The 15,271-nt window shown below is 32.1% G+C and overlaps 1 protein-coding gene across 1 annotated transcript; it reads right to left on the reverse strand.

Annotated features, from left to right (window-relative positions):
- Positions 1-2,065: 2,065 nt before the first annotated feature.
- Positions 2,066-13,902, reverse strand: HELRODRAFT_187969 (hypothetical protein; the record flags this gene model as incomplete). Its single annotated transcript, XM_009011216.1, has 25 exons — positions 2,066-2,676; positions 2,900-3,031; positions 3,461-3,707; positions 3,898-4,110; positions 4,378-4,594; positions 4,764-4,861; positions 4,979-5,365; positions 6,033-6,279; positions 6,926-7,326; positions 7,599-7,691; positions 8,040-8,215; positions 8,496-8,608; positions 8,842-8,914; positions 9,109-9,176; positions 9,401-9,493; positions 9,609-9,678; positions 10,008-10,119; positions 10,397-10,546; positions 10,919-11,169; positions 11,381-11,492; positions 11,659-11,854; positions 12,194-12,384; positions 12,513-12,600; positions 12,682-12,766; positions 13,815-13,902. The coding sequence occupies 25 exons, from the start codon at positions 13,900-13,902 to the stop codon at positions 2,351-2,353; spliced, it is 4,227 nt and encodes a 1,408-aa protein (XP_009009464.1). The 3' UTR covers positions 2,066-2,350.
- Positions 13,903-15,271: the final 1,369 nt, after the last annotated feature.

The following is a 15,271-nucleotide window of genomic DNA, read 5'->3' on the forward strand; positions in this document are numbered from 1 at the left end:
AAAATTTTTTCCACTAAAGCACTTTACACGGTTTTATTTTGTTTGTTTTTTTCATATTTATTTCAACCAATCTCTATTTATGTTTCATTCCCATCCATACAGTTTTTTAGATTAGCTTTTATCGTAACTGATTAGCTGGTTAGTTAGTTAGTTGACTACTTTATTTTGGAAATGCAAGTCAATCAATACAAAAATTCATTAAATTTTCATAATGAACTTGGATAATAATTCTATTTTCAATAAATTGAACAATTTCCAGAAAACTCTAGTAAAGAAAATTGAAAAAACACTTTAAAATGACTAATGTCAACAATTCGGTAGAATTCATACAATACTGGATAAAATATTGTCTACTTCCAATATATATATATATATATATATATATGTATGTATATATATATATATATATATATATACATATATACATACATATATACATCCCACTATATATAAATCCTTATGTATAATTACTTATTTTGAATTATATAAACACGAATATACCCGTATGTTCATTCATACATTAAAACATGCATTAGATGAGTATAGTAGCACGATATATACTAAATGCCTTGCTTCTCATCCCACTATATTTTTTTGTAATTTTATTTTTTATTGATTGCATACGTTTAAAAAAATATTAAAAATTATATACGTATATGATACTGTATATTTATATTTACAGCATAATTCACTTATATGTGTATGTACAATATATATATATATGATTATATGCATGTGAAAATTTTCTAATATATTAACATTGAAATTTGTCCCAGACGCAAGTTCAGTTAGTTCATTTTTACGCAGTATTTAAATAGGTCATCGTTCTAAATTGTTGTTCGCGTTTGTATTATTATTATTATTATTATGGTGATGGTACACTGCATATATGTATATTTTGACACGTAAAATAAACATATTATAGGCATATGTATGTATTCATTTATATATACATATACATACAATATATATACATATATGCATATACATACAATATATACACATATACATACAATATATATACATACATACGTACGCCAGTTATAGGCTGATTGCGTTGAGTTGTGGTCAATGTACTTAAGCCGTTATTATGCAGAAAGGTGCGCGTACGCATATGCACACTACTCACACAACACACATATATAAGTACGTATAGCGATATTGCCTATTCATATTTATATATTTTTATTGTAGGCTATTCATTCAAGTCACTGGTTAGATAATTCAGCAGTGAATAACCGTTGAATTGTAGTGGAAAATTAGGACATACCGGCCTCAGTAAAAAAAATGAATTTGAATTTTTCGAAGGTGTTTAGTAACTTGTTTAATATATCTATTTACATGTATGTATATTAGATGTATACGTTTTTTCTGATTTTATTTAATAATTGATCCGTTGGAGCGAAAGCGATGACGGCCTATATGGAATTTTCTTGCCCTTTCAGCTGATTTCATAAGCTGGTTGGATCTTTATCAAAATTGTGAGGACCACGATGTTATGTGTTAAATTTGATTGATGCGTTTTTCATACTTTACATTCATTTGAATAAATAACATTTGCTAGTGGCGGAAGCAGGATTTACGTGTGAGATATTTGACCGGAAAATTTAGAATCCACGATTGGTCAACAAATTAAATTCTTTCGTAATCAAGTGGAATCCCACTAACGCCATTGTGATCATGCACAATGATAGTTTTGACACTAAAGTCTTCTTTTGCAGATTGGACAACAATTTAACTATCCTCACACGCTAATAACATCCATCGATCTGGGATATTTTTAGTTGCACAGCGTTTCGACATTATACAATTTTCAAACAACTGTTTGCAATTACTATTATTAATTTGACTCCCCTTTAAAACATTCTTTCATTCTTTTTATTGGTTTAGTTCTACTTATTGAAAAATTTATTTATGTACATATATTTATATACTTATATATTCCAAATGTTTACACTTTATTTTATGATTAATTTATCAATAAAATTGAATTGTATATATAAATTTATTAAAACACTCAATTTATTGTACTTTCAATTTGAAATATAAACGCATGTCAGGAATGTTTCAAGTTTTAATTTGTCTATTTAAATGTATGCAAAACAAAAACACAAAGAAGACCGTTAGAAAAATTTTCATAAAACATATACCGCACATGAAACAAGAGACACGAACTGGAACAACATAATAAACAAAAACTGTTAACAACCAATGCGCTTGAAATCAAGTTTTAAAAAATTTCTTCATCGCCAGATCATAGCGGATAAACATTATAAATAAAAAATTCACGTCTCTTTATATGATGGCGGACATTAATTACGATCAGTCGGTCAAACACTTTCATGCTTATTTACAAATAAGTGTTACAAGATTCGCTCGCAGTCATCTCCGATCGGAATCTATCAATGATGAATATCTGAGGTTTGTTGAATGATTTGACCTGAATGGTCTCGCATTTTGAAGCATTGTAAACTTTGACGGGGTCTACGAGAGTCGTCTGAGATTTCCTAATGCGCGTCCTGTCGTTCAGTGGATTGCTGTTGAAATCGCCGCTAGTATTCTCGTCGTCATCGTCGTTTATATCGGCATCGAATGAATTGCTGTCGTCAACCTCATCGTCATCATTATCTGTTTCGGCTTCATTATCTTCGGACAGGCTGATCTTTTCATGAAGTTCTAAATTGTGAAATTAATAATTGGTTATTCTACAAAACAATTTGAAAAAATCTAGGTGATGATTGACGGCAAGCGAGCAATATTTGGAACGTCATCTTAAATATTCTATCGGATGCAGTTGAAGCTAACGAACACATCGTATGAGTGAATTAATTTCTTGGTATGGAAATAATATTTACATGGGTACGTTCAAGGAAAAGAGAGCAAAGGTATGTTAACTAACGTAGTTTATTCTGACGTTTGTGCTCGGAGTGGCAGTGAAATAACAAAACTTTTGGAATCTTTAATATTTCGTCCTTTAGTGGCTTGCACAGCATGCTCACCTCAAACTTCCCAGCCTGGAAATCAACCAAACCTTTGAAAGTGAAAAAATCCTACATAAATTGCAATCAGAAATACATCTTTACACAAATCATTTCTACACTATTTTAATGGTAATTGTTCGCGTTAAAATATCTTAAACACCATAACTGACAAATATGTAGATATCGGATGAATGGAAATGAAACAACAATGATGTGAATATACGTCAAGTAAAGGAACGAGTCCAACTATTGAAACTTCATGACAACTCTATGTGGTTAAGCATGATGACGTTAAACCAAAGAAAAACCAAAAAATTTTTTAATACACTTGAATCCAGGTATCACACACATTGCATGTGATAAATGGGATCTATTTACACTAAAATTCATTAACTGCAGCAACAGGACCAGATGCCTCAACTAGTTCACCGTCTTGCTGCTAAATAGTGAGAATATTTAATTAATTAATTAACATTAACCTTTAATTTCACCAGATAGTGCCCAGGAGGGGGTATTGTTAATACCATCGTTATCATCATCTGAACACGTGACCGCATAATGAAGATGATGATCACCACGATGATGATGGGGATAAATGTTATGGTTATCACCGATATCATTATCATGGTGATCATACGTCAGCTGTTTGATGATAAGCTGCAGACTCAGCCACTGATTAACTATCGCATCATCTTTCTCCAGGTTCATGCTCGTTATGTAATGTGTCTGTCATATCACCAAATGATTGTAATGCAGTTTAAAATAATAATAATAATAACCAGGCACCATCATATGCTACTTAATCATATTTATCGCACTGCAATAAGAAAAATTCAGAAAATTGTGAAAATTAAACAAAACAAAATATTTAAAAAAATATTCCAGAATTAGTTGTATATCATTATTTTTAAAATACCGTGATATCGGCGAGTTGGAATGAGTAGGTGAGCGATAATGATGCATGATGACTTTCCTTATCAGATCTCAATGATGATATCACCGATGGAGATGACGACGACTGTTTGTAGTCAGCTGAGAAGATGAATGTTGATATTTTATGGCACGTAGATCTAACAACTTCATCACTCAATAACCACACGAGATTTACAAACTTTCCTGGCAGAACAATCTGTCGATGCATAATTTTAATTAATTATAAATTCATAATTTTAATGTAACTAGACTAAAAATATATATTCAATGTTATTGGTAGCGAATGCACACATTGAATATAACTTATCAAACAAACACATTTCTAAAGTAATAATAAAATGGATGTTAGAATTAGAAATTCTACAAAAAGTTATCTCATAAGGATACTTTAAAAAATTATTTCGATTTAATTTGAATTATAACTTTACGAAATCGATGAAAATTAAAAACCCATGCTAAATACCAGTTTGTTTGAGGTAGAACATCCATTCAGTGGTTGGAAAGCTGTTTGATTGACTGATTGGCTAGTAGAGAGATTGTTTGATTGGTTGGCTGGCGGATTGTTTGATTGGTTGGTTGGTAGATTGTTTGACTCATTGTCCTTGGAATCAATCACCTTCCAATTCCAGAGTTCAATTGCATCTCTGTGTTGAGACTGAACGACGACTTTCAGATATTTCCTAAAGAATATAAACTTATTAAAGCATTTCTATTCCCATTAAGAATTGCACAGGCACAAACACATACAAACAAAACTTCAATAAATAATAAAATTATTATTATATATACAAACATAATACACCGTAACAACGCAAAAGAAATCACATCACAGAAAGCAAAGAAACAAACTTTTGGACAGCTGTCAATATCTGATGAGTTATCTTGAATGGGTTCCTAAATGTCAGCTCATGAACATCATCATTGTAGTCAGCACATCTTATAACCATCTGTCATTTAAAAAAAAACTTCCATATGATATCAACAAATTGAGAATATTATTGTTTTCACAATAAAATCTAAAAAACGAAACCAAAATAGAGATGTTCGAATAGATGTGAACAAACCTTGTGAGTGAGTGTTTGGCTATCCATCCAATGATCGACAGGACATAGAATGGACATCACACATGAACCAGATCTGACCAGCGCGGAACGACCCTGACCACTCAGCTTGTAAGACGAAAATGATTCAATTGAAGTTTTAGTCGGTGTCGTTGAATGGTGACCATCAGCAGCTCTATCATCTGCATCCTTGATCCAAGCTAGTTCACCATCGCCATCATCTTCGTCGCCATTCACGAGAAGCAGTTGGGATGGAAGCAAGAGTCTTACAAACTGAAGCATTCCAGCGTTCTTCAGACCACTGCTGGGTGCTTCAGCCTCCGATTGGATGGTCAGTTTTATTTTCTGCTTGAATCCCGCCATCATTTCGTCTTCAGTGAAAATTTGAAACTTATGCATTGTTGCAAAATTAAAAATTTGATTAATTTATACCAAAATTACCAATATATTAATTTCTAAAAACGAAAAAATTCAAAGTATTCTCAAATTAACCTATAAATTGGCAGCCCTATATAATAGAAAACAACGGTTTAACAAAAATTATAAAATAATGCATCAAATAAACGCGTTAGCTTTTGAACAGTGTATTGTGCGTGCGTACACACTAAACCACATTTCAGAAATTTAAAAAAAATAAACAAACTATTGAATAGCGTTATGCTGGATTGAATAGCCTTTGAATGGACACAGATGATGGAATTAAAATGATTGAGTGATTGAATAAATTCAATTTTTCTATTCATCCTCATGACTATGTGAGTAGCCTGGTACGTTCCTGAGGTGGAAAACTGAGAAGAATTTAAAAAATTAGTTGAGAAAAAAAACGATCAATTATTATTATTATTATTTAACTAGTTGGAAACACTACTTTGCTAATTTGGCTTTGCACGTCATTGAATCTTAGAAATGTGCGCTATATAAATATAATTAATTGATTATTTTACAATTACATTACAACGTCCTCGTGAATAAAAAGATAACAAATACTCCTAAACAAAATCGACTAAATTAGCTAGAAAATAGTAATTGGAAATTTTCAAAAAATGTTGGAACTTACATGACCAGGGACAACCAACTCGCTCAGCCCACTCTTCAAAACCACACCTAAACCATCACCATCATTATGACCACCACCACCATCACTACCATCATCATCATTAGCTCCCAGTTTAAAGATGACACAGTCATGATGCTGTGTAGATGATGACGACGAGCAAGATGATGACGAAGATGATGATGGTGGTGGTGGGAGAACATCTTTCGCTGGCTTCATAGGGTGACTGCCAAGTCTTTGCAGGGGAGATCTGATGATATCACAAAAATATTACGAAATTGAGTGAAGTTCATCATCATCATCATCATTGCCACGATTTAGTTTACCTCGTTTACATTTACTAATTTCATCCGACTGATTATTGCTATCATTACCAGATATCATTACTTAACAAACGGCATATTACTCTTACTATCACACACTGTACAAGTTTACCATTTATTACAATCTTAGAGTGCATTTTTTTTATAAAATGCAGAACAGATCATAAAAGTTATACAGATTGAGGCTGTTGTAGATGTGATTGTTTGTAATCAGCGGTATTTATTTTGTAATTAGACATTTCCATCCTCCATGTTCAGAGATGATGTGCAGAATTTTTAATGTAGCTAGCAAGTGTTCCTACATCTTTCACATTGCTGCCAACAAAAAACGCGCTCAAAATGTTATGATTATATATGATTAATAATTGCATGAAAAACGTATGTAGTAAACTCGTTCATTTAAACTTTTTTTCATTTTTCCTCGTTTATCACTCCAGTTTTAATTTGAACTTTTTCTAGCCAACTTTTAAGTTTTAATATGTACCAGATTAAAACATTTAACAGTATCTTGTTCGTGTTTTGTTTTACTTGGTAATCTATGAACAAATAAAAAAATTGAGCCAAAAATCTGACTTGCAAACGAGGGCAGAGAACATAGGAGCTCTGCTGATGTCAGGCGAGTTCTTATTGCGACTGGTGCTGGTGATACTTTCAGTGTCCTTCATTCTGTCCAGCCTGTCCTTCGAAGCAACTGTGGTCTCATCATCCTCATCATCGTCTTCGTGGTCATCTTCGAAGTAGTGGACAGTTTCTTTCATGTTGACGGGTTGAAAGTTGATGGAGACAGTTTCAGCAATGCGGTTGATGAGTTCGAATCCACCGAGAGCACTGGACATGCTGGACTGGCGGGCATGGTACTTTCCAGACTGACCTGACATGTTTCGAAGGCGATCGGATTGGAGAGGGTGGTGCTGTGGGAAACTTTGATGGGGGGTTGTGTTGGGGGAGGAGGCAGATGACGGGTCCAAACTGCTCTGTCAGTCAATTTCAAAGTGTTCAGATGCAAAATACTGTCAATTTCAACAACGCAACCTCAAGATAATCTTCATCATCATCATAACTACAATTGTTAGCCATTACTGGAGTGAAGATAAAATAAACATAGCAACATACAAGTTATATCAGGTCATAACAGAACTTCAATGCACATCAAATTAGCTAAATTCAACCAAGCCACTATTAAAAAACATTTCAAAGCAGTGGAAAAAATGCATTAATAAGATAACATCGGACAGAGGTTACATACCATCCTTGATAACGAAACAGCCTCAGACGAATTTGACCGACCACTCGTTGCCTGTACCCTCACATTCAACTTCTCGCTATTGCCGCTTCTTCGCTGTTTTTCATGAAAAAGGCATGCACACACATTTTAAGTTCAGGACTTAAATTTAAAAATGAGGTGCACACTTAAGAAACGACCTACAAAAATTTTTCCAGATTGTAAAGTTAATTGTTATCACAATTTCCATGCATTTTTTGTAACAAATACTAATTTTATACTCGCATTCAAACGCATAGTTTAAAAAATTATAAAAATGAAATTTAAAATAAAGACACGCTAATATTTGTCGAAACAAAATAGCCTTTCAATTTCATTAATCAGTCCTAAAACTGAACACAACCTGAAATAATGAAGAAAAAACAACACACAAAGTAACTAGATGATACAACATTGAAAAACAACCTGCTTGTCAGTGCAAGTGAAATAGATGAGAATGCTTCTCATGCTGACATCAACGGGCAAATTTGACAACACATTGACACGATAGTCCACACTGTCATCAACCTTTACATCCTCCAACATCAGTTTGATTGACATGGAAGGGGGCGGGATTAATAATGTAGATGATGGAAGAGAGGCTTGTGATGACGGTGACAACGACGTTGGTGGTGATGGTAACGATTGAGTTGATGGTGCTGATGACGATGACGTAACAGACGCTATGAAACCCGGGAAACATCTCAGATGTAATTGATGATGACGATGGTTATCTTTCTTGCCTTTTAATTCTATTTTCAGGTATGATAAAGTAAATTAAACGAAAACAACCATTTATTCAAATTTTAATACGAAAATTAATAAAAAAAATTTGTTTCACAAAAATCACAACTGACAACAGCATGATAAATAAGTCAGTACCGTCGTCGTTGTCACGTGACTTTGAAATGTCAATAAGTTCTTGTAGGAATTTGATGCGAGTTTCCATACTCATGGAGACACTTGAAGATATGTACAAACATGTTCGACAGTACCTGGACGAATGAATGGATAATGAACAAACAAAGGATAAATAGACAGATGCTTGGTTTATGTACGTATGTATGAATGAATGAATGAATGAATAAATGAATGTTTAAAGAGACAAAACCACATGTTTGGTGTGGATTAACAGATGAATAGATCATATCAGATATCAGATTCTAATCAATCTGATATGATTTATTAATCTAAGAATAATATTAGTTTATAAAAGAAGGCATGCAACTTGTGCAGTTCGTTGAGCTTTTTCTGGCAGAGAGCTATTTTAAACCTTGTGTGGTTTGCCAACATTTCCCAGCCTGAATCATAGTGGTGGTAAAGTCATTATGAAATGATATAGATGTGATGATGTGATGTGGCAATGAGTTGATGTAACGTGATAACTATAAAGAAACAACAAAGGTCATGATGAAAATGTGAAAATGAGAATATCACGATTGTGGTGTTAATGATGATCTACTGAGGACGCTAGTGATGTTGTTGATGACGGCACCTTCTAATTTGTAAGTCTTCAAAGCATCCGTCAAATGTGGTTCGGCTTTCCCATAATCTTCAATCAATCTTATGAAAAAAGTTATTTGAAGTTCATTAGCAAATTTAAGCAAATAAGCAAAATAATATAAATTTTTAATAAATAAAAAAATGAATGCACAAATAAAAAAAAAAGTAAACAAACTAAAGAATGAACAAATATACAAATAAATAAACAAATACACAAGAAGAATAAACAAACAAACAAATGAACGAACAAACAAACAAACAAACAAACAAACGAACGAACGAACAGGTAGAACTCGGCCAACTCCTTCCCAACATATTTGGCACTCCTCAGTCTACCTACGTGCTTCAGTGAACAGATGCATTGTTCTAACAGCTCCTGTACAGTAAAAAAACGTAATGTTTTTTCAAATTTATTACTGCCTCTAATGCTGTTATTACTAGATACATAGTCAATTATCCATAGCACAATGATGATGTTGAATGAAACCAACTAGGTAATATTGTGTAAAAGCCTTTTTGGACGACAGGGCTTCGAGAAGTCTGTTGAGATGTGACGATTCGCCTACAGCAGTTAGAAAAGAAGAAATTGAATTATGCAAAAATGCTTCTAAGCATAAATTTCAATACTATAGGAGATATTATTGCCATTTTGTAGCTATCATTAGGCTATATCGTTAATCCTCCTCATCAATGCTACGTTACTGGAATGCACTTTTGATTTTTGAGACCAACACACAAAAAAACGCACACATTATTTAAGGTATCCATGCATACATACACGGAAAGTCCAAAAACCACAATGATTCGTGTGCAAACACGCACACAAACAAACAAAAACGCAAACTCAACCAGACCCAACAAATCAACTACGTAATGCGGTAAGATAAGAACCTGCTGTATGCACCAATCCAGGCAGCAGATCAATGACCACCATGAGATGATCCGATGATGGCTGTGAGTCACCTCCTACCATCAGTCCGCAAATTCTTCCCAGGTTACTCAACTGATAACACGAAGATAACGCTTATTTTCAAATTGTTTAAAAAATTTTTCTGGTGTCACAGTAATACATAAACTTTATGCTTTTCAAATAGCTTATGGAGGCTTATGATATTTTTACGTGTGGTGAGGGGGAAAGGAGTGGCAAACTGACCTTTACCCCCCCCCCCCAGACAAATCTTCTAGTTCCGGTTTTGAATTGATTTGACAGAAGGATAATATTTGTGAATAATTCTGATGAACAGTAGATATAGAAAAACAAAAATGGGAAGTTCATTCACCTTACTTTTAGCAAGATTCCAGAGCTCACAATCAAAATGTGACCTGTCAAGATCTGACCTTTGAAATTTGTTGTCAGGACAGCAGACCTTGAGGATTTCCATGCAAGAGAGAAAGATCCAGCAATTGATGGCTCCTGGAGGCAGAGTAAGCTAATTAAGGTAGAAGGCGGAGGTGATGGTTGTTAATTTCAAACTAAATATTGGACCATGATTTAATAATAACAAACCATTTATTATTGCATTCTGAAATTTCGCTATTATATTTAAAAATGAAAACAAATAAAAACTTTAAAAAAATAAGATTATGCTACAACACGTTAATAAACGTAGAACTAGCTAGGCACACCTTAATAATTCTTTTCTAATGGATTAATAGCTTTTTTTCAGGATATCTTACCAATTTTTTATGTTACTCATATTTTTTAAAATCATGATTCAGTGGTACTCAAATCAGCTTAAATCACTACACACAAAAAATAATTAGCATCATACCTCTAACTATAACAAATTATATAGTCAGACCTGTAAAAGTTTGACTTCCTTGATGAAATTGAGCATGAAAGGAACTGCCCTCTGCAACAACTCACTCACTCTGGACATCCTCAACAGCAGGTAACTCTGCCTACCGAAAAGGTAACTTCTCAAATCAAGAAGACTGCATTTGTTTGTAGCTATGGAGTTTTGTTTGAGTAGGTCGAGTGGTCGGCAGAGGCAGACCCCGTCCCACCGAGTCGCTTGGTTACAACTCATTCTTTCCAACCAGGGAGCTGCTTCTAATAATTCGTTTCAATAGAAGCCATCACGAACAACAAAATAGCTGAAAACAGCTAAATTTAATAAAAAAGTCATTGTTAATGTTATATTAAAAATAATAAAAAAATTCATACACTTTCTCATTAGGATTCCTTGAGCATGAGCAAAAAATAAAAACAAACACAGTAAAAAATTTTAAAAAAAAATAAGAGCATGGAAGATGAGAGTAACCTGCTATGGACGAATTGAGAACAAATTGCGTGAAGAGAGCATCCAACTCATCATACTGGATAAGTGCATCTTGAAACAAGCCCAACATCTCATACATGAATGCTAATTCTTCCTTTTGTATCATGATCAATTTTGTTAAGATTTTTATGTAAACATCTACAAAAAATAAACTCAAATATTGCACATGAAACTAATTTTAAAGGTGTTTATAATGTTTGTACGTAAAAGTTTACGATAAATGAACATTATTAGCATTTTAACAGGCTGAGGTAGAGAACCTGCAAAAGGAAGTAACTGCAGAAGTTCCATTCAACCTCCACCCTCCTCTCTCTTTGCATCCTCATGTTCTCTTCAAACTTGTCCATCAATCTCGTGTAGGAATCCACGGTCAGCATCCTCATCCTACTTCCTACTGCATTCCAATTTTCCATCGATCGAGCATCATTCTTCAGTGGCTCACATAACATGATACATCTAAAAATTTAAAAAAAAAATCATTTAAAATTCATCCAATTAACTTCTATTAATATTTTAGGTGCAAATAATTTAAATGCATTGTCAGTTAGTTTACAGTAACGTGGTTACCCATTTGGCCATAACATCTGATTGTTAAAATGGCTACTTTTAGACAAAATTATTGACAAAACCAAGAAAAACTGACAAAGCAACTTTTAATACTACTCACATACATTAAATTAACTTAACCTAAAAAAGAGTTGGTAAATGCTGAAATAACAGTGTCTAATAGAATCTGGTCAACAAATAAGATAAAACAAAAAAAAGAATCAATAATAATTGAGGATGAAACAAGACCTGTCAACATGTTTGCTGCAAAAATCACTTTTAACTTTATCATAGGTGGAGTTTCTCAATAGTTTACTTTTAACCCTGCTATCTGCATTGACAATGACAACAATCAACCAATTATTAACATCTTTTTCTTTTAAAATTGACAGCCAGTTGTTTATTTCATCCTTAACATTCAGCTTGTAAGTATCAACATCCTGGTTTATTTGAACAATATTATATATAAATTTTAACATGCAAAATTTATTATTAAAATTGTAAAAAAAAAGTATAAAATTACACAGTCAATCCAAAATGTGTGTAATATGGGCCTTGCACATAAGACCCAAGAATCTTCAAAATTTATGGTATTTGGATCAAACTCTTCAAAGTTTAATTCTATTTTAATACTTCTTGTAGGCCTGCCAAAAGATCTGGAAATAAATAATAAAGTTTTTTATTCAATGAAATTGTCAAATAAATAACAATGAAAAAACAATTTTGACAAATATTACCTTTTCCAATCAAATAAGTCTTTGACTAGATACTTTTCAATGTAGGGCTTCAACTTGAGAAAAAGACCAGTCACATTTTCTTTAACTAATAAAAAACAGAAGAGGACATTAATGATTAAACGATTGAATTTGATTAATAGCACTCCATCAATAATTATTTATATTACAAACAATATATGATATATCAGGCAAAATTTTCATTAAAGTTGCACTCACAGGATCTATTATTTTTTAATTTAATTTTTGACTGGCTGCATAAAAAAATATTGTTATATGTTTAAAAATTTTCTACAGTTTATATACTCTATAAGGTCTATTATACCACCTGTATTATAAATCATACTTTCTATTAGAAGAAATTCTCAATTAAATTTGAACATAAATTTTAGTTTAAACATCTTTCAATAACGTAATTTACAATTACATATATTATATTTATTTTATTACAATTAATATTAGATATTAATGATTAATAAGTTAATTAATTAACAACATAATTAACAAACAGCACCACAAAAAATTAAAATCACATGTGGCAACGGGCTTGCGTTCCATTGTTATTTAGCATTTCCCTTGCTTGACCAACTGAGGAGCATACGGAAGATTGGGTTCCAACAAATCAAACAATCCTCCTAACAAATCCCTATACTATATATAGAAAGACCAGGATCCGTGGGCAGCCAGTCTCAAAACAATACATTAAAATTAAATATACCGACAGGTCTCGATTCGATATTTTGTAATGTTTACTATTAGTCGGTATTTACTGGCGAATAATTGCGGATATTAAAAAGCTCAGGGTTAAACTCTCCGATTTCAAGATTTTTGGAGTATTCTAAATTTATAGGCATATGGGTGCCGAAGTTTAAAATATTGAAAAATTAATGAATTAATCGACAGTTAAACAATAATTAACAGATAGTTAATTAATAGATAATTAATAGATAGTTAAACAAAACTTGAAAAACGATTGAGCGATAACAAAACCAATGCTACGATCATTTTTTTAATCGGCAAAACTTTTTTCTATTATAATAGAATAATCGAATTTGAATACAAATTCTAATGACGTTTAACACTTAGTGAAAGGTTCAAAAATGTTTAATCCTATTCATGCATCTATGCAAACAAACCAGGTTTACTCAACCCTTGGCATAAGTGTAGTGTTTGGCTACAATCCCTAACTAGACTAAATAACTCGTCTTCATCATACCCTTCCATCGTATTAGGCTATTTAATAAGTTCATAAACAAGAAGATAGTTCATAATCTACAAACTCATACACACTTCTCCACACTCTCAAGTTGTTTCATGACATTGCTTTGACCATTACATAAAGGCCATAGAGTGATCAAGATTAAACATAATTTGGTACGAAAGATGAAAATTATTTTTTTAAACGCAACTTTCAAAATAGTACAATATAATAAATTTGTATGTTTAATATGAGATTAGATATAAATTAACATAGCAGGCACTGCAAAAATTTACAATGACCAAATCATCCATTACTATTAAAAACTCTTACGATTTAATGAAGACTTCTAACAAAAATATAAACCCACGCCAGATATTATTACTATTTTTATTATTAAAAATACAATATTAAATCGGCAGTACAATAATTTCACAACAGCCTCGTTTTAAACATTTTTTTTCATGATCAACAGCAAACAAGATACATGAATCAAAAATAGAATCTATTAATTCAACTATAATGATAATAAAATTATCGGTTAAAAAAATAAAATCAGCATACGAAGATTAAAATATAACAAAATTTAGACCAGAGACTTCAATATAATTATGCGCGAGTCTAAAACATGAACTGTGTATGTATGTATGTATGTATGTATACATGCGTGTGTGCGTGCGTGTGTATGTCCAACTGCAAGCACCCATTCCTATTTGAGTTTCTAAATCTAAGTTAGGTGTCAGCGACTAGGCCTGTCCCGTTTCGCAATCAATTAACATTTGATCAAAAGATGCAGAAATATCAATGAACGAATAAATGTATATATATGTACAATTGAGCTAAGGCTGTTTAATACAGTAAATGAATTACGTTTCTAAAGTCTATATATATAAATAAAAAATATAGTATACATAAACATTTTTGAAATAACCATATATAAAAAATTAATGAACATATATAGATAGACAAGTGTCAATCGTATATTTCTATTTATTCTAGTAGTATAGCCATCATTCAATCGACGAACAATTAGTAAAGTTAGACTGATGTTAATGTTATCTAACTTAAATATGTGTATATAACTTCAACTAATTAATTTATGGTCAATAAGATCAGAATTGAAAGATGTTAAAGTCCCACCAACCCTATAACAATCTTATGAAAATTATCTACCATCTGTGATATGAAAACAACCAGATTGAACAATTAATCACCTAACTGTCAACTATCACAAAAGAAAAAACATATTATGAATTTTTTGAAAACTCAAAGCATCCAATAAAAAAATACAATGATAAATATGTTTTACCATAAATAATTAAAGGATTCACCGACAATTTTGAGTATATACGACTCCAACAAAATCAATGTTTATATTTATTTAAATAACAATGT

Source organism: Helobdella robusta (genome assembly GCF_000326865.2).
Source record: "Helobdella robusta unplaced genomic scaffold HELROscaffold_1, whole genome shotgun sequence".
Lineage (NCBI taxonomy): Eukaryota > Metazoa > Annelida > Clitellata > Rhynchobdellida > Glossiphoniidae > Helobdella > Helobdella robusta.